This window comes from Lampetra fluviatilis, chromosome 57 (genome assembly GCF_964198595.1).
Source record: "Lampetra fluviatilis chromosome 57, kcLamFluv1.1, whole genome shotgun sequence".
Lineage (NCBI taxonomy): Eukaryota > Metazoa > Chordata > Hyperoartia > Petromyzontiformes > Petromyzontidae > Lampetra > Lampetra fluviatilis.
In genome coordinates this window covers 998,927-1,018,003 of record NC_136331.1, presented here as the reverse complement: position 1 = coordinate 1,018,003, position 19,077 = coordinate 998,927, and the positions used below count along the sequence as shown (strand labels likewise).

Sequence of the window (19,077 nt, the reverse complement as noted above, 5' to 3'; positions counted from 1 at the left end):
CTCTGACGATGCTGATGACGTCACTCACTGCCTCTGACGATGGTGATGACGTCACTCACTGCCTCTGACGATGCTGATGACGTCACTCACTGCCTCTGACGATGCTGATGACGTCACTCACTGCCTCTGACGATGCTGATGACGTCACTCACTGCCTCTGACGATGGTGATGACGTCACTCACTGCCTCTGACGATGCTGATGACGTCACTCACTGCCTCTGACGATGGTGATGACGTCACTCACTGCCTCTGACGACGCTGATGACGTCACTCACTGCCTCTGACGATGGTGATGACGTCACTCACTGCCTCTGACGATGGTGATGACGTCACTCACTGCCTCTGACAATGGTGATGACGTCACTCACTGCCTCGGACAATGGTGATGACGTCACTCACTGCCTCTGACGATGCTGACGATGTCACTCACTGCCTCGGACAATGGTGATGACGTCACTCACTGCCTCTGACGATGGTGATGACGTCACTCACTGCCTCTGACGATGCTGATGACGTCACTCACTGCCTCTGACGATGCTGATGACGTCACTCACTGCCTCTGACGATGGTGATGACGTCACTCACTGACTCTGACGATGCTAATGACGTCACTCACTGCCTCTGACGATGCTGATGACGTCACTCACTGCCTCTGACGATGCTGATGACGTCACTCACTGCCTCTGACGATGGTGATGACGTCACTCACTGCCTCTGACGATGCTGATGACGTCACTCACTGCCTCTGACGATGCTGATGACGTCACTCACTGCCTCTGACGATGCTGATGACGTCACTCACTGCCTCTGACGATGGTGATGACGTCACTCACTGCCTCTGACGATGCTGATGACGTCACTCACTGCCTCTGACGATGCTGACGATGTCACTCACTGCCTCGGACAATGGTGATGACGTCACTCACTGCCTCTGACGATGGTGATGACGTCACTCACTGCCTCTGACGATGCTGATGACGTCACTCACTGCCTCTGACGTTGCTGATGACGTCACTCACTGCCTCTGACGATGGTGATGACGTCACTCACTGACTCTGACGATGCTAATGACGTCACTCACTGCCTCTGACGATGCTGATGACGTCACTCACTGCCTCTGACGATGGTGATGACGTCACTCACTGCCTCTGACGATGCTGATGACGTCACTCACTGCCTCTGACGACGCTGATGACGTCACTCACTGCCTCTGACGATGCTGATGACGTCACTCACTGCCTCTGACGATGCTGATGACGTCACTCACTGCCTCTGACGATGGTGATGACGTCACTCACTGCCTCTGACGATGCTGATGACGTCACTCACTGCCTCTGACGATGGTGATGACGTCACTCACTGCCTCTGACGACGCTGATGACGTCACTCACTGCCTCTGACGATGCAGATGACGTCACTCACTGCCTCTGACGATGCTGATGACGTCACTCACTGCCTCTGACGATGCTGATGACGTCACTCACTGCCTCTGACGATGGTGATTGCCGCTGTGCCCCCCGTGCGTGGCCAGCGAGAAGTGCCGGGTGCCGGCGTGGTGCGACCGCGTGCTGTGGAAGGGCCCCGGCGTGCAGCTGCGGCGCTACGGCAGCCACATGGAGCTGTGCGTGAGCGACCACAAGCCCGTCAGCGCCGTCTTCGACATCGCGGTGCGCGGGGGGCGGGCAAGGGGGGGAGGGGAGAGGGGGGCAAGGGGGGGAGGGGCAAAGTGGGTTAGGGGAAAGGGGGGCGGGCACCTGGTGGACGTGGTTGTGGTGGAGGTGGTGGTGGACATGGTGGTGGTCGACATGGTGGTGGACATGGTGGTGGTGCACGCAGTGATGGTTGACATGGTGGTGGACATGGTGGTGGTTGACATGGTGGTAGTGTACACAGTGATGGTTGACATGGTGGTGGTGGACATGGTGGTGGTTGACATGGTGGTGGACGCGGTGGTGGTCGACATGGTGGTTAACATGGTGGTGGTGCACGCAGTGATGGTTGACATGGTGGTGGTTGACATGGTGGTGGTTGACATGGTGGTTGACATGGTGGTGATGGAGGTGGTGGTGGACGCGGTTAACGTGGTGGACGTAGCGGTGGGCATGGTGATGTACGACGTGGTGGACGTGGTGATGGGCTTTGTGATGGACGTGGTGGTGTGCACTGTGGTTGTGGACGTGGTGGTGTACACTGTGGTTGACGTGGTGGTGGTGGTGGTGGTGTGCACTGTGGTTGACGTGGTGGTGGTGGTGGTGGACGCAGGTGAGCGTGCTCGACACGGGGCTCTACAAGCGCGTGTTTGAGGACGTCGTCAAGACCATGGACAAGATGGAGAACGAGTGCCTCCCCTCGGTGACGCTCAGCCAGCGCGAGGTGACGGCGAGTGCGTGTGCGTGTACACGCGTGTGCGTGTACACGCGTGTGTGTGCGTGTACACGCGTGTGTGTGCGTGTACACGTGTGTGTGTGCGTGTACACGTGTGTGTGTGCGTGTACACGTGTGTGTGTGCGTGTACGCGCGCGTGTGTGTGTGCGTGTACGCGCGCGTGTGTGTGTGCGTGTACGCGCGTGTGTGTGTGCGTGTACGCGCTTGTGTGTGTACGTGTACGCGCGTGTGTGTGTACGTGCGTATACACGCGTGTGTGCATGTACGCGCGTGTGTGTGTGTGGGTGTACGCGCGTGTGTGTGTACGTACGTGCGTGTACGCGCGTGTGTGTGTACGTACGTGCGTGTACGTGTGTGCGTGTACGCGCGTGTGTGTGTACGCGCGTGTGTGTGTACGTGTGTGCGTGAACGCGCGTGTGTGTGCGTGTATGCGTGTGTGCGTGCGTGTATGCGTGTGTGCGTGTACGCGTGTGTGTGTACGTGCGTGTACGCGCGTGTGTGTACGTGCGTGTACGCGCGTGTGTGTACGTGCGTGTACGCGCGTGTGTGTGTACGTGCGTGTACGCGCGTGTGTGTGTACGTGCGTGTACGCGCGTGTGTGTGTACGTGCGTGTACGCGCGTGTGTGTGTACGTGCGTGTACGCGCGTGTGTGTGTACGTGCGTGTACGTGCGTGTGTGTGTACGTGCGTGTACGTGTACGTGCGTGTACGCGCGCGTGTGTGTGTGTACGTGCGTGTACGTGTACGTGCGTGTACGTGCGTGTACGCGCGTGTGTGTGTGTGTACGTGCGTGTACGTGAGTGTGTGTGCGTGCGTGTACACGCGTGTGTGTGTGTACAAGTGGGACGATTATCTGAACCGGTCCTGGGCCTCCCCTAGGTCGATTCAGCCTCAAATGAGTACCTGGTGCGGTGTGTAAACATCGCCACTAGGGAGACAAAGGCGGCCGGGCGTTGTACTGGCCGCCGTGTGCCGTGCCGGCCTTCATAGGTGCTCGCTAACAGCATCAGTCAGTTAAGGCTACACAGGGGATCTTTTTGTAAACCTCAGCGTAGTTGTATACCATGTGTGTGTGCCGTGTATGTGTGGGGGTTGTTGTACCATGTGTGATACTGTGTGTGTGTGTGCCGGGGTGTAACGTGTGTTTGCGGAGTTTAATGAATGTGTGTGTGTGTGTGTGCTGCCTGTGTGCCCCAGTTTGTGTTCCCGGAGGTGAAGTTCCTGCAGCTGCAGGTGCAGTCGCTGTTCATCACCAACGACGGGCAGGGCCCGTGCCAGTTCGAGTTCATCTGCAAACTCGACGAGACCTCCTACTGCAAGGAGTGGCTCAGCGCCTCGCCCAGCAAGGCCATCATCAAGCCCGGTGAGTTCCCGGTGACGTCTAGCGGTGCCCGGCGAGTTTCCGTATCGACGCGGCTCCTCCTCGTGCGGGACTCGGGGGACACGGTCCCCGACTTCTCTCCTGCACCGCCCCGCTCCCCCCTCCCCCCTCCCCCTCTCAGGAGGCACTATGGAGGTGGAGCTGGAGGTCTACGTGAACAAGTCGACCGCCCCCCGCCTCAACTCGGGCGACGACCGCGTGGAGGACATCCTGGTGTTGCACCTGGCGGGCGGCAAGGACTACTTTGTGACCGTGAGCGGCTCCTACCTGCCCAGCTGCTTCGGCTCCTCGCTGCAGGCGCTGTGCCGCATGCGCGAGCCGGTGCGGGAGGTGCGGCCCGGCGTGCTGCTCGCGCTGGTGAGGCCACGCGGCGGCAACGGCAACGCCGCCACCGCCACCTACACCAAGTAACTCCACTGCCACCAGCAGCAGTTTCAGCAGCAGCAGCAGCAGCAGTTTCAGCAGCAGCAGCAGCAGCAGCAGTTTCAGCAGCAGCAGTTTCAGCAGTAGCAGTACCAGCACCATACACTTGTAGTGTAGTTAGAAGAACAGCCACCATCCCATAGAGACCCACAGCCTCACACAGAGACACACAGACTCACACAGAGACCCACAGACTCACACAGAGACACACAGACTCACACAGAGACACACAGGCTCACACAGAGACCCACAGGCTCACACAGAGACACACAGGCTCGCACAGAGACACACAGACTCGCACAGAGACACACAGGCTCGCACAGAGACACACAGGCTCGCACAGAGACACACAGACTCGCACAGAGACCCACAGACTCACACAGAGACCCACAGACTCACAGAAACACACAGACTCACACAGAGACACACAGGCTCACACAGAGACCCACAGGCTCACACAGAGACCCACAGGCTCGCACAGAGACCCACACAGACACACAGACCCACACAGAGACCCACAGGCTCACACAGAGACAAACAGACTCACACAGAGACCCACAGACTCACACAGAGACCCACAGACTCACACAGAGACCCACAGGCTCACACAGAGACAAACAGACTCACACAGAGACCCACAGACTCACACAGAGACCCACAGACTCACACAGAGACCCACAGACTCACACAGAGACCCACAGGCTCACACAGAGACCCACAGTGACACGGAAGCGGCTGTGGAGGGCGGCTCCTTGTCAGCCAACCCGTGGCACTGAAGCTGCGAGTCGGCCGACTCCCGTCTGCGGCTGTGAGCTGCATGCGGTGTCTGCCGTTGCACGCGCATTGCATGTGTTGAATACTAACGTAACGGCTCGTAGCATGCAACTCCCACAACACCTGTGCGTGCAAAAGTGTGAAGGACACACACACAAGCTATATCACACGAACACTGACCATCACACACAACAACAAAAACAACAACCGCCATTCGCTATTAAGTGGCGGTGACGTCACCACAACGCTTGTGCCAGGCTATGTGCACCTTGAGGCCACGTGAAGTGTCGAACGCCCGCTGGCAGCAGGTCACGGGGCAGACCCAGGTGCCACGGGTCGACTGACTGAGATGACCGAGATGACTGGCTGATGCACCACCTGTGCCTCAACCATCCTGAACACCTCCACTGTCAGGGTCTTTGGGGAGGTCTGGACCGTGTACCCAATGCAGCCATTGCAGCTGCATGAGTCAGTCCTAAACCTCGCCCATTTCCCCTCGACATCAGGAGGAGTGGGGGACGATGCCAATCCCAGCCGCAAGCGATGATGAAATTCTCGCTTGCAACTTTCATCAGCTAGCTGAGACCAGGCCACCTGGTCACAGGTTGGAGTGGAAGAATGGCAGGCGCATCTTACAGATGACAAGTCGATGGTCAGAGGGCAGATCAGCTTCATGGTAGGTTCTGGTGTCAAGGACATTGTCCCGTCACTATGTAGTCCAGCAGATGTTCTTGTTTGGAGCTGGCATGCATCCATGATGTTGTGTGGATGCGCCGATGCCGGACCAGCGTGTCGGTAATTACAAGCCCATGGGCTGCACAAAAATCTAGCAGCCTCCTACCGTTGTTATTGAGCTGATCTGGCCCATGCCTTCCAATCACTCCAGACCAGGTGCCAGCATCATGACCAACTCGGGCATTGAAGTCTCCCAACAAGATGACTCTATCCCGAGGGGCCACTTAAGCCAGAACCTGTGACAGGAGGTCATAGAAGGGATCTGACTCATCGGCCTTGCCTGCATCCCTCCACGGATGTTCGTCTTCGGTGGGGGCATAAGTAACCACGACCACCAAGGCGAGCTCAAAGTAGCCTGGGGCTTACAGCTTCCCACACCTCACCGCCACGCTCCCACACCCCCTTCATTATTTTGTTCAGAAGAAGAGCCACACCCTGTTGTTTGGCAGTCTCCTGCCCCGAGTAGAGGATTGTCCACCCCTCATGGTGGTAGGAGCCAGAGCCGGTCCACCGGACCTCCTGAATACCACAGAGATCCAGGCAGTACCGGTCCAGCTCCCGACAGAGGAGTGGCAGCCTCTCGTCCGCAGTGAGCGTTCGAACATTCCACGTGGCCACGCGTAGTGGCTTTTTGTTGTTTCCGGAGGAGCCCCGAGGGTAAAGATTCAATCTCCTGGCTCCGCCAAATGGGGTTTGGCCAGGAGACGTCATAGACGCCTGTCCCCCCGGGCCTCCGGCACAAGCTTATTAGTGAGATATTTTAGACGTGGTTTAGTGGTAATTTATTGAAGGTGGAGGGGTTACCCCCCCCCTTGCACCCGTCCAGTCGGAATTGGCTCTCCCCCCACGGCACTGCCCACAACAGCGTTGTCCGACCGGCACCACAAGGAGGTAGGGGGTTGTTTGACCAACACACACTCACCATCACACATACACACTGACCAACACACACACTGACCATCACACACACACACTAACCCTCACACACATACACTGAACATCACACACACACACTGCCTGTCCTAACGCACTCCGGTCTGTCTGTCTGCAGGGTGATGAAGGGTTTCCCAAAGCAGAGCAGGTACCTAACCACACCCACTAACCACACCCACTAACCACACCCACTAACCACACCCACTAACCACACCCACTAACCACACCCACTAACCACACCCACTAACCACACCCACTAACCACACCCACTAACCACAACAACCACACCCACTAACCACACCCACTAACCACACCCACTAACCACACCCACTAACCACACCCACTAACCACAACAACCACACCGCTAGCTGAATAACTAACCACACCAACCGCACTGAAGATGTGGTGACGTCCCCACCGCACGCTAACCACACCTCCCCCCACTGCGGCGGTTGCCAGTGACTGTCTGGCTAGAGTGGTCAGGGGTGGGGTCAGAATCTGACTGGTGTGGTTAGGGTCAGTGTCTGGCTGGTGTGGTTAGGGTCAGGGTCAGTGTGTGGCTGGTGTGGTTAGGGTCAGTGTGTGGCTGGTGTGGTTAGGGGTGGGGTCAGTGTGTGGCTGGTGTGGTTAGGGTCAGGGTCAGAGTCTGGCTGGTGTGGTTAGGGTCAGGGTCTGGCTGGTGTGATTAGGGTCAGGGTCAGTGTCTGACTGGTGTGGTTAGGGGTGGGGTCAGGGTCTAGCTGGTGTGGTTAGGGTCAGGGTCAGGGTCTGGCTGGTGTGATTAGGGGTGGGGTCAGTGTCTGGCTGGTGTGGTTAGGGTCAGGGTCAGTGTGGCTAGTGTGGTTAGGGTCAGGGCCTGGCTGGTGTGGTTAGGGTCAGTGTGTGGCTGGTGTGGTTAGGGGTGGGGTCAGTGTATGGCTGGCTAGTGTCATGAACTCACACATACATGGGTTAAGTCACCTGCCAGGCTAATTCTCGTGCTTTTGTGGAATTTCCATCATGCGTGCGTGCGCTCACGGCTCCCCGCTGCCTTAAGTCCTTTCGGGGGGCTGCCCCCCCACCCCTTCGTCCATGATTATTTGAACGTTGGGGGGATGGTGAAATGACTGCTTACTGCCACCTGCTTTAGTGAACGTGTGCCGTGCGGCGGAGGTGAGCGGTGGGGCCGGTGATCTCTGATGGAGGGAGGGAGTTGATGAATTCCCATCACCTTCGGTCCCATTTCATGTTGGGATTGGATGTGTTCCCTTCCGACAACACGAATGCATTGCGTGTTTTTATATTCGTGATGTTTTTTGCGTTTCGGCCGCATGGAAGATGAAATGAATTAAATCCGTGACTCAATGTCACACGTAGCCTTACGCACACACTGAGAGCCGCACACCCGCACGCACCTTCACACAGCGCCGTGCACTTGAACCACCACAGTCTCATGCATAGCCAAAGACAAAGATCCCCCTTGTAGCCTTCACGGACTGTCGGGGAAAGTGCTGTTAGCGAGCACCTATGAAGGCCCTAATGAGGGGGTGGGTGGCTAGCACGACGCCCGGCCGCCTTTATCTCCCCAGTGGCGATATTTACGCACCGCACCAGGTACTAATTTGAGGCTGAGTCGACCAAGGGGAGGCCCAGGACCGGGTGTTGGGGGGAATTGTTCTCTGGTCGCCCGGTTCCGTAGGGCGGCGCGCTAACCGCCACGCCGCCACTCCCCACTAATGCGCAGCCTCGCACAACAAAGACACACGCACAGACAGCCAGACAGCCAGACAGACACAGCCATACAAATTAGGCCAGCATAGCCTCAACTACGGCACAGCGCCGGTGTTTCTACACCACGCCAGGTACTCAATTAACACCGAGTCGGCCTCCTGTTTTGGGGGGGGGGCTCCAGGACTGACGGGGGGGGCGGTGGGTGAGTATTGAGGCGCCCTGGTGCTCCGTCCCGTGTGTACGGGGGAGGAGGAGGAGGAGTGGTGGAAGTTCCACGTTCCTATGGCAGGGAAATCTCGACGTAAGACGACCACCGTTGACCCCCTCCCCCCCCCACAAGAGCGGCGCTTTGTTGATAGACCTCGGATGGGGGAGAGGCGCTGGCGTGGGTCGACTCGCCCCGAGCAAATATTTGAATCTCGCAACCTTCTCGTTGTGAGGAGCCGCTGTACCGCGTGGCGGCCACCCGGGCGGATAAATTACCCACAAGACCCATTGGGACATGGTGGGGAGGGGGGGGTGAGACCTCGCTCACCCCCCCCCCCCCACCATCTTCCCCCCACGCTCTCTGCGCAATGATGGAACTGTGCTTTTCTATCCCATCCCATTCCATTGCATTTCAATTCAATTGAGCGCCCGATCCCCGGCAGCTCTTATCTGATTTAGGAGCCTCCCCCGCAGAGTGCTGGGCGGGGGGATGGGAGCTTGTGGGGGTCCCAGGGGAGGCATGGCGGGGGCCACAGACACCAGCCGATGGTGCCCAACTCCCCGCCCCCCATCCCCGCACACGCAGTGGCCGGGTTGGGGGGGGGCATGCCGAGTTATTAATTTTAGCTTAACAGCTCGCTAATGCGCTGGCCCTCTCGCCGGTTCACTGGCTCATTCATGAATAGAAATTGAAATGCGCACAACTTGGACTTAAAATGAAATTCCGAGGCACAGGAAAATTTATTGGAGAGAGACAGATTCTGACAGACGGGGACAGCGCCGACACCGATGTACAGCGCTGTCAGAGGAGCACGCAGTGAGCTAAAGCTGCAACAGTGTCTCTGTGCGAGTCTGTGGGTCTCTGTGTGAGTCTATGTGTCTCTGTGTGAGTCTATGTGTCTCTGTGTGAGTCTGTGTGTCTCTGTGCGAGTCTGTGTGTCTCTGTGTGAGTCTGTGGGTCTCTGTGTGAGTCTGTGTGTCTCTGTGTGAGTCTATGGGTCTCTGTGCGAGTCTATGGGTCTCTGTGTGAGTCTATGTGTCTCTGTGTGAGTCTATGGGTCTCTGTGTGAGTCTATGGGTCTCTGTGTGAGTCTATGGGTCTCTGTGTGAGTCTGTGGGTCTCTGTGCGAGTCTGTGGGTCTCTGTGTGAGTCTATGTGTCTCTGTGTGAGTCTGTGTGTCTCTGTGGGAGTCTGTGTGTCTCTGTGCGAGTCTCTGTGTCTCTGTGTGAGTCTATGTGTCTCTGTGTGAGTCTGTGTGTCTCTGTGCGAGTCTGTGTGTCTCTGTGTGAGTCTGTGGGTCTCTGTGTGAGTCTGTGTGTCTCTGTGTGAGTCTATGGGTCTCTGTGCGAGTCTATGGGTCTCTGTGTGAGTCTATGTGTCTCTGTGTGAGTCTATGGGTCTCTGTGTGAGTCTATGGGTCTCTGTGTGAGTCTATGGGTCTCTGTGTGAGTCTATGGGTCTCTGTGTGAGTCTATGTGTCTCTGTGTGAGTCTATGGGTCTCTGTGTGAGTCTGTGTGTCTCTGTGTGAGTCTATGGGTCTCTGTGTGAGTCTATGGGTCTCTGTGTGAGTCTATGTGTCTCTGTGTGAGTCTATGGGTCTCTGTGTGAGTCTGTGTGTCTCTGTGTGAGTCTATGGGTCTCTGTGTGAGTCTATGGGTCTCTGTGTGAGTCTATGTGTCTCTGTGTGAGTCTATGGGTCTCTGTGTGAGTCTGTGTGTCTCTGTGTGAGTCTATGGGTCTCTGTGTGAGTCTATGGGTCTCTGTGTGAGTCTATGGGTCTCTGTGTGAGTCTGTGTGTCTCTGTGTGAGTCTATGGGTCTCTGTGTGAGTCTATGGGTCTCTGTGTGAGTCTATGTGTCTCTGGGTGAGTCTATGGGTCTCTGTGTGAGTCTGTGTGTCTCTGTGTGAGTCTATGGGTCTCTGTGTGAGTCTATGGGTCTCTGTGTGAGTCTATGTGTCTCTGTGTGAGTCTATGGGTCTCTGTGTGAGTCTGTGTGTCTCTGTGTGAGTATATGGGTCTCTGTGTGAGTCTATGGGTCTCTGTGTGAGTCTATGGGTCTCTGTGTGAGTCTATGGGTCTCTGTGTGAGTCTATAGGTCTCTGTGTGAGTCTATGTGTCTCTGTGTGAGTCTATGGGTCTCTGTGTGAGTCTATGGGTCTCTGTGTGAGTCTATGGGTCTCTGTGTGAGTCTATGGGTCTCTGTGTGAGTCTATGTGTCTCTGTGCGAGTCTATGTGTCTCTGTGTGAGTCTATGGGTCTCTGTGTGAGTCTGTGGGTCTCTGTGTGAGTCTATGTGTCTCTGTGTGAGTCTATGTGTCTCTGTGTGAGTCTATGGGTCTCTGTGTGAGTCTATGTGTCTCTATGAGAGTCTATGGGTCTCTGTGTGAGTCTATGGGTCTCTGTGTGAGTCTATAGGTCTCTGTGTGAGTCTATGGGTCTCTGTATGAGTCTATGGGTCTCTGTGTGAGTCTATGGGTCTCTGTGTGAGTCTATGTGTCTCTGTGTGAGTCTGTGGGTCTGTGTGTGAGTCTATGGGTCTCTGTGTGAGTCTATGGGTCTCTGTATAAGTCTATGGGTCTTTGTGTGAGTCTATGGGTCTCTGTGTGAGTCTGTGGATCTCTGTGTGAGTCTATGGGTCTCTGTGAGTCTATGGGTCTCTGTGTGAGTCTATGTGTCTCTGTGTGAGTCTGTGGATCTCTGTGTGAGTCTATGGGTCTCTGTGTGAGTCTATGGGTCTCTGTGTGAGTCTGTGGATCTCTGTGTGAGTCTATGTGTCTCTGTGTGAGTCTGTGGATCTCTGTGTGAGTCTATGGGTCTCTGTGTGAGTCTATGGGTTTCTGTGTGAGTTTATGTGTCTCTGTGTGAGTCTGTGGATCTCTGTGTGAGTCTATGGGTCTCTGTGTGAGTCTATGGGTCTCTGTATGAGTCTATGGGTCTCTGTGTGAGTCTATGGGTCTCTGTGTGAGTCTATGTGTCTCTGTGTGAGTCTGTGGATCTCTGTGTGAGTCTATGGGTCTCTGTGTGAGTCTATGGGTCTCTGTGTGAGTCTGTGGATCTCTGTGTGAGTCTGTGTCTCTGTGTGAGTCTGTGGATCTCTGTGTGAGTCTATGGGTCTCTGTGTGAGTCTATGGGTCTCTGTGTGAGTCTATGTGTCTCTGTGTGAGTCTGTGGATCTCTGTGTGAGTCTATGGGTCTCTGTCTGAGTCTATGGGTCTCTGTATGAGTCTATGGGTCTCTGTGTGAGTCTATGGGTCTCTGTGTGAGTCTATGTGTCTCTGTGTGAGTCTGTGGATCTCTGTGTGAGTCTATGGGTCTCTGTGTGAGTCTATGGGTCTCTGTGTGAGTCTGTGGATCTCTGTGTGAGTCTGTGTGTCTCTGTGTGAGTCTGTGGATCTCTGTGTGAGTCTGTGGATCTCTGTGTGAGTCTATGGGTCTCTGTGTGAGTCTATGGGTCTCTGTGTGAGTCTATGTGTCTCTGTGTGAGTCTGTGGATCTCTGTGTGAGTCTATGGGTCTCTGTGTGAGTCTATGGGTCTCTGTGTGAGTCTATGGGTCTCTGTGTGAGTCTATGGGTCTCTGTGTGAGTCTATGGGTCTCTGTGTGAGTCTATGGGTCTCTGTGTGAGTCTATGGGTCTCTGTGTGAGTCTGTGTGTCTCTGTGTGAGTCTGTGGGTCTCTGTGTGAGTCTATGGGTCTCTTGTGTGAGTCTATGGGTCTCTGTATGAGTCTATGGGTCTCTGTGTGAGTCTATGGGTCTCTGTGTGAGTCTATAGGTCTCTGTGTGAGTCTATGGGTCTCTGTGTGAGTCTATGGGTCTCTGTGTGAGTCTATGGGTCTCTGTGTTAGTCTATGGGTCTCTGTGTGAGACTATGGGTCTCTGTATGAGTCTATGGGTCTCTGTGTGAGTCTATGGGTCTCTGTGTGAGTCTATAAGTCTCTGTGTGAGTCTATGGGTCTCTGTGTGAGTCTATGGGTCTGTGTGAGTCTATGGGTCTCTGTATGAGTCTATGGGTCTCTGTGTGAGTCTATGGGTCTCTGTGTGAGTCTATGGGTCTCTGTGTGAGTCTATGTGTCTCTGTGTGAGTCTATGTGTCTCTGTGTGAGTCTATGGGTCTCTGTGTGAGTCTATGGGTCTCTGTGTGAGTCTATAGGTCTCTGTGTGAGTCTATGGGTCTCTGTATGAGTCTATGGGTCTCTGTGTGAGTCTATGGGTCTCTGTGTGAGTCTATGTGTCTCTGTGTGAGTCTGTGGGTCTCTGTGTGAGTCTATGGGTCTCTGTGTGAGTCTATGGGTCTCTGTATAAGTCTATGGGTCTCTGTGTGAGTCTATGGGTCTCTGTGTGAGTCTATGGGTCTCTGTGTGAGTCTATGGGTCTCTGTGTGAGTCTATGGGTCTCTGTGTGAGTCTATGGGTCTCTGTGTGAGTCTATAGGTCTCTGTGTGAGTCTATGGGTCTCTGTGTGAGTCTATGGGTCTCTGTGTTAGTATATGGGTCTCTGTGTGAGACTATGGGTCTCTGAGTGAGTCTATGGGTCTTAGTGTGAGCTTATGGGTCTCAGTGTGAGTCTATAGGTCTCTGTGTGAGTCTATGGGGCTCTGTATGAGTCTATGGGTCTCTGTGTGAGTCTATAAGTCTCTGTGTGAGTCTATGGGTCTCTGTGTGAGTCTTATGGGTCTCTGTGTGAGTCTTATGGGTCTCTGTGTTAGTCTATGGGTCTCTGTATGAGTCTATGGGTCTCTGTGTGAGTCTATAGGTCTCTGTGTGAGTCTATGGGTCTCTGTATGAGTCTATGGGTCTCTGTGTGAGTCTATGGTTCTCTGTGTGAGTCTATAAGTCTCTGTGTGAGTCTATGGGTCTCTGTGTGAGTCTATGGGTCTCTGTGTTAGTCTATGGGTCTCTGTATGCGTCTATGGGTCTCTGTGTGAGTCTATAGGTCTCTGTGTGAGTCTATGGGTCTCTGTATGAGTCTATGGGTCTCTGTGTGAGTCTATGGGTCTCTGTGTGAGTCTATGGGTCTCTGTGTGAGTCTATGGGTCTCTGTGTGAGTCTATGGGTCTCTGTGTTAGTCTATGGGTCTCTGTGTGAGACTATGGGTCTCTGAGTGAGTCTATGGGTCTTAGTGTGAGTCTATGGGTCTTAGTGTGAGTCTATGGGTCTCTGTGTGAGTCTATGGGTCTCTGTGTGAGTCTATGGGTCTCTGTGAGTCTATTGCTCTCTGTGTGAGTCTGTGTCTCTGTGTGAGTCTATGGGTCTCTGTATGAGTCTATGGGTTTCTGTGTGAGTATATGGGTCTCTGTGCGAGTCTATAGGTCTCTGTGTGAGTCTATGTGTCTCTGTGTGAGTCTATGGGTCTCTGTGTGAGTCTATGGGTCTCTGTGTGAGTCTATGGGTCTCTGTGTGAGTCTATAGGTCTCTGTGTGAGTCTATGGGTCTCTGTGTGAGTCTATGGGTCTCTGTGTTAGTATATGGGTCTCTGTGTGAGACTATGGGTCTCTGAGTGAGTCTATGGGTCTTAGTGTGAGCTTATGGGTCTCAGTGTGAGTCTATAGGTCTCTGTGTGAGTCTATGGGGCTCTGTATGAGTCTATGGGTCTCTGTGTGAGTCTATAAGTCTCTGTGTGAGTCTATGGGTCTCTGTGTGAGTCTTATGGGTCTCTGTGTGAGTCTTATGGGTCTCTGTGTTAGTCTATGGGTCTCTGTATGAGTCTATGGGTCTCTGTGTGAGTCTATAGGTCTCTGTGTGAGTCTATGGGTCTCTGTATGAGTCTATGGGTCTCTGTGTGAGTCTATGGTTCTCTGTGTGAGTCTATAAGTCTCTGTGTGAGTCTATGGGTCTCTGTGTGAGTCTATGGGTCTCTGTGTTAGTCTATGGGTCTCTGTATGCGTCTATGGGTCTCTGTGTGAGTCTATAGGTCTCTGTGTGAGTCTATGGGTCTCTGTATGAGTCTATGGGTCTCTGTGTGAGTCTATGGGTCTCTGTGTGAGTCTATGGGTCTCTGTGTGAGTCTATGGGTCTCTGTGTGAGTCTATGGGTCTCTGTGTTAGTCTATGGGTCTCTGTGTGAGACTATGGGTCTCTGAGTGAGTCTATGGGTCTTAGTGTGAGTCTATGGGTCTTAGTGTGAGTCTATGGGTCTCTGTGTGAGTCTATGGGTCTCTGTGTGAGTCTATGGGTCTCTGTGAGTCTATTGCTCTCTGTGTGAGTCTGTGTCTCTGTGTGAGTCTATGGGTCTCTGTATGAGTCTATGGGTTTCTGTGTGAGTATATGGGTCTCTGTGCGAGTCTATAGGTCTCTGTGTGAGTCTATGTGTCTCTGTGTGAGTCTATGGGTCTCTGTGTGAGTCTGTGGGTCTCTGTGTGAGTCTGTGGGTCTCTGTGTGAGTCTGTGGGTCTCTGTGTGAGTCTGTGGGTCTATGTGTGAGTCTGTGGGTCTCTGTATGAGACTATGGGTCTCTGAGCGAGTCTATGGGTCTTTGTGCGAGTCTATGGGTTTCTGTGCGAGTCTATGGGTTTCTGTGCGAGTCTATGGGTCTCTGTGTGAGTCTATGGGTTTCTGTGCGAGTCTATGGGTCTCTGTGTGAGGCTATGGGTCTCTGTGTGAGTCTATGGGTCTCTGTATGAGTCTATGGGTCTGTGTGCGAGTCTATGGGTTTCTGTGCGAGGCTATGGGTCTCTGTGTGAGGCTATGGGTCTCTGTATGAGTCTATGGGTTTCTGTGCGAGTCTATGGGTCTCTGTGTGAGTCTATGGGTCTCTGTGTGAGTCTATGGGTCTTTGTGTTAGTCTATGGGTCTCTGTGTGAGACTATGGGTCTCTGAGAGTCTATTGCTCTCTGTGTGAGTCTGTGTCTCTGTGTGAGTCTATGGGTCTCTGTATGAGTCTATGGGTTTCTGTGTGAGTATATGGGTCTCTGTGCGAGTCTATAGGTCTCTGTGTGAGTCTATGTGTCTCTGTGTGAGTCCATGGGTCTATGTGTGAGTCTGTGGGTCTCTGTGTGAGTCTGTGGGTCTCTGTGTGAGTCTGTGGGTCTCTGTGTGAGTCTGTGGGTCTATGTGTGAGTCTGTGGGTCTCTGTATGAGACTATGGGTCTCTGAGCGAGTCTATGGGTCTTTGTGCGAGTCTATGGGTTTCTGTGCGAGTCTATGGGTTTCTGTGCGAGTCTATGGGTCTCTGTGTGAGTCTATGGGTTTCTGTGCGAGTCTATGGGTCTCTGTGTGAGGCTATGGGTCTCTGTGTGAGTCTATGGGTCTCTGTGTGAGTCTATGGGTCTCTGTATGAGTCTATGGGTCTGTGTGCGAGTCTATGGGTTTCTGTGCGAGGCTATGGGTCTCTGTGTGAGGCTATGGGTCTCTGTATGAGTCTATGGGTTTCTGTGCGAGACTATGGGTCTCTGTGTGAGTCTATGGGTCTCTGTGTGAGTCTATGGGTCTTTGTGTTAGTCTATGGGTCTCTGTGTGAGACTATGGGTCTCTGAGTGAGTCTATGGGTCTCTGTGTGAGTCTATGGGTCTTTGTGTGAGGCTATGGGTCTCTGTATGAGTCTATGGGTTTCTGTGCGAGTCTATGGGTCTCTGTGTGAGGCTATGGGTTTCTGTGCGAGTCTATGGGTTTCTGTATGAATCTATGGGTCTCTGTATGAGTCTATGGTTGGCTCATCACTCAATCCACTTGTTTGCCAAGCCGCGTGTTGACTTGACGCTTCACTGGCCAGCTCACCGGCTCACCGGCTCAGTGGCTCACTCGCTAGTTGGGGCCAGCGGCCGAGCGGGGTGCCGTCGTGCCGGGGTGACTCACGTCGATCTGTTCCGTGCTCCGCGCCGGCTCAATTAGGGACCCACCGTCGCCCACCGCCACTGCATCTATAAATACCCGCGCAGTTCACCTCATTCTCTATTCAATTTTCTGGCAGCAATTTAGACGGGAGGTGAGAGTGTCTCCCGATGTTGTTGTTGTTGTTGTTGTGCGTGTTCTGTGTGTGCGTGTTCTGTGTGTGCGTGTTCTGTGTGTGCGTGTGTGTTCTGTGTGTGCGTGTGTGTTCTGTGTGTGTGTTCTGTGTGTGCGTGTTCTGTGTGTGCGTGTGTGTTCTGTGTGTGCGTGTTCTGTGTGTGTGTTCTGTGTGTGTGTGTTCTGTGTGTGTGTGTTCTGTGTGTGTGTGTTCTGTGTGTGTGTGTTCTGTGTGTGTGTGTTCTGTGTGTTCTGTGTGTGTGCGTGTGTGTGTGTTCTCTGTGTGTGTGTTCTGTGTGTGTGTGTTCTTTGTGTGTTCTGTGTGTGTGCGTGTGTTTGTGTAGCGGTTAGCGCTGCGCTACGAACCCGGCAACCAGAGTTTGATTCCCGCTCGTGGCCAACACCAGTGGCGATTATCTGAACCGGTCCTGTGCCTCTCCTAGGTCGACTCAGCCTTAAATGAGTACCTGGTATGGTGTGTAAACAGCACTGATGGGGAGACAAAGGCGGCCGGGCGTGGTGTTGGCCACCCACCCCTTCGTGTGCCATGCCGGCCTTCATAGGTGCTACTCGCTGAAAGAACTTGCCCCAACAGCCTGTTAAGGCTACACGGGGGACCTTTGTCTTTGGGGAGCGTGGTCCCCGCGGTCCACCACTGCACGAGTTCCCCTCCACGGCGTTGCCACATCGCGAGCAGTCGCTGGGAGAGTGGCACGACACTTGGAATTGGGTACAACGGATATAAAATCACGAAAAATGTAATTGAATACTCATTGCGTGAATGGACCGGTGTATGAGAATTAGTTTATTTCTCATCAAATGTATGTTCTCTCTCTCTCTCTTGTGTGAGACAGTCGAGATCTTCCAGATCTTATCGGACCTCCGCAGCTTGGCCGTCAATCCCATGCTCCTTTTGTTTGGGAGATAAGGCGATAGTTTATGTGCGTCTGTCCTCGAGTTCCAAACCTCGCAAACGTGATCTGGGCCCTCCACGGCCTGGCCATCATTCTCATGGAGCGCTTCGGAGTTGGCGGGGGGGGGGGATGTTTTCGACACATTATGAGCCAACAACCTCCAGACGGCGAGATGTTAACTACCTCGCCTGGTACACAGGAGGTCGTGGGTTCGATCCCGACCCTGACGCCTGCTGCTGTATATTTGGAGTTTGCGTGTCTCGCTCTCATCATCATCACGGTGGCTAGGAGATGTTAACTACCTCGCCTGGTATGCAGGAGGCTGTGGCTTCGATCCTGACCCTGACGCCTGCTGCTGTTTATTTGGAGTTTGCGTGTCTCTCTCCCCGTGGTCGCATGGATTTTTCTCGGGGTCGTCAAGTTTTTCTCTCCACATTTAGATGAACAAGTTTAGAGTTTTTGGCTGCTATGAATTTCCACGTGATGAGCCACTTTGTTCAGCTATCATCTGTGGCCAGGTCGCTTCTGAAAAAGAGCCTGCATAGCTCTGTGGGCTTTACCAGTGGTGCCAAGTTTCCTTCACAAAATAATATTCTCGACATACTCAAACGCCCATTAACTGATCAATTATAATTCTCCTCATTGTCATTGTGTTTAGTATGAAAAGACAATGCAATTTAGACAATTAGGATGCAATCCATCTGAACATGAAATGTTTTATAAGGGTACGTCCATGACAATGGGAGCATGATAACAGCACCTGCCCCAGCAGCCTGTCCCGTGGCTTTATGAGGGATGTTTCGTGTTATTTTGTACGTGTGTGAAACAGAATGGTTGTGTGTATACGTGCGAGTATTGTTATTGAGCGTGTACAGTTTGGCACCAAAGGTCTCCGAATCAGTCGAGTGGCATTTTACTACATGAGCTGCGTCAAGCTTCGTGTAAGCTGCCTTGCCTGTCCCTCCACACGAAGCTCCGGGTCTTCCCGGCCACATTTCATGCCCTCCCTTCTCTACGCTTGCGAAATGTGGACCCCTCTAATGGTACATCTCTGCCGGTTTGAAACATTTAGGATGGTGTGCCCACGATCCATCCTGGGTTTAATCTGGGCTGTATTGGGTGATGAGCTCCGAGAGCCTTGAAAATATCCCCATAATCAGTGAGCTGCGTTGATGGGTAACGCGATGTGTGATGGGTCACGTGGTGTGATGCGGTGTGTGATGGGTCACGTGGTGTTACGCGGTGTGTGATGGGTCACGTGGTGTGACGTGGTGTGACGCGGTGTGTGATGGGTCACGTGGTGTTACGCGGTGTGTGATGGGTCACATGGTGTTACGCGGTGTGTGATGGGTCACATGGTGTGACGCGGTGTGTGACGCGGCGTGTGACGCGGCGTGTAACGCGGTGTTCCGCAGGCGCAGCTGCCCCCGTGCGTGGATGAGCGCCTGGCTCAGTGCGCGTTCTTTGAGAAGCCGCTTCACGTCCCCAAGGAGCTCTGGATGATGGTCGACCACCTCTACCAGCACGGCTGCCAGCAGGTGGTCCACCTTGTGGTAGTGATGGTGGTGGTGATGATGGGGGGTGGTGGTGGTGGTGATGATGGGGATGGTAGTGGTGGTGGTGGGGATGGTTGTGGTGGTTGTGTCTGTAACATTGTGGTTGTGATGGTATT

The 19,077-nt window shown here is 53.8% G+C and overlaps 1 protein-coding gene across 2 annotated transcripts in view; it reads left to right on the top strand.

The window, feature by feature from the left end:
• The window catches only part of INPP5B (inositol polyphosphate-5-phosphatase B), a 48,156-nt gene that overhangs the window by 22,180 nt on the left and 6,899 nt on the right, over nucleotides 1-19,077 (top strand). For both annotated transcript variants that reach the window (XM_078880295.1, XM_078880294.1), the window contains exons 10-15: nucleotides 1,533-1,668; nucleotides 2,264-2,374; nucleotides 3,584-3,749; nucleotides 3,889-4,124; nucleotides 6,751-6,780; nucleotides 18,821-18,943. In XM_078880295.1, coding sequence (XP_078736421.1) covers nucleotides 1,533-1,668; nucleotides 2,264-2,374; nucleotides 3,584-3,749; nucleotides 3,889-4,124; nucleotides 6,751-6,780; nucleotides 18,821-18,943 — 802 coding nt within the window. The remainder of the gene's footprint in view (nucleotides 1-1,532; nucleotides 1,669-2,263; nucleotides 2,375-3,583; nucleotides 3,750-3,888; nucleotides 4,125-6,750; nucleotides 6,781-18,820; nucleotides 18,944-19,077) is intronic.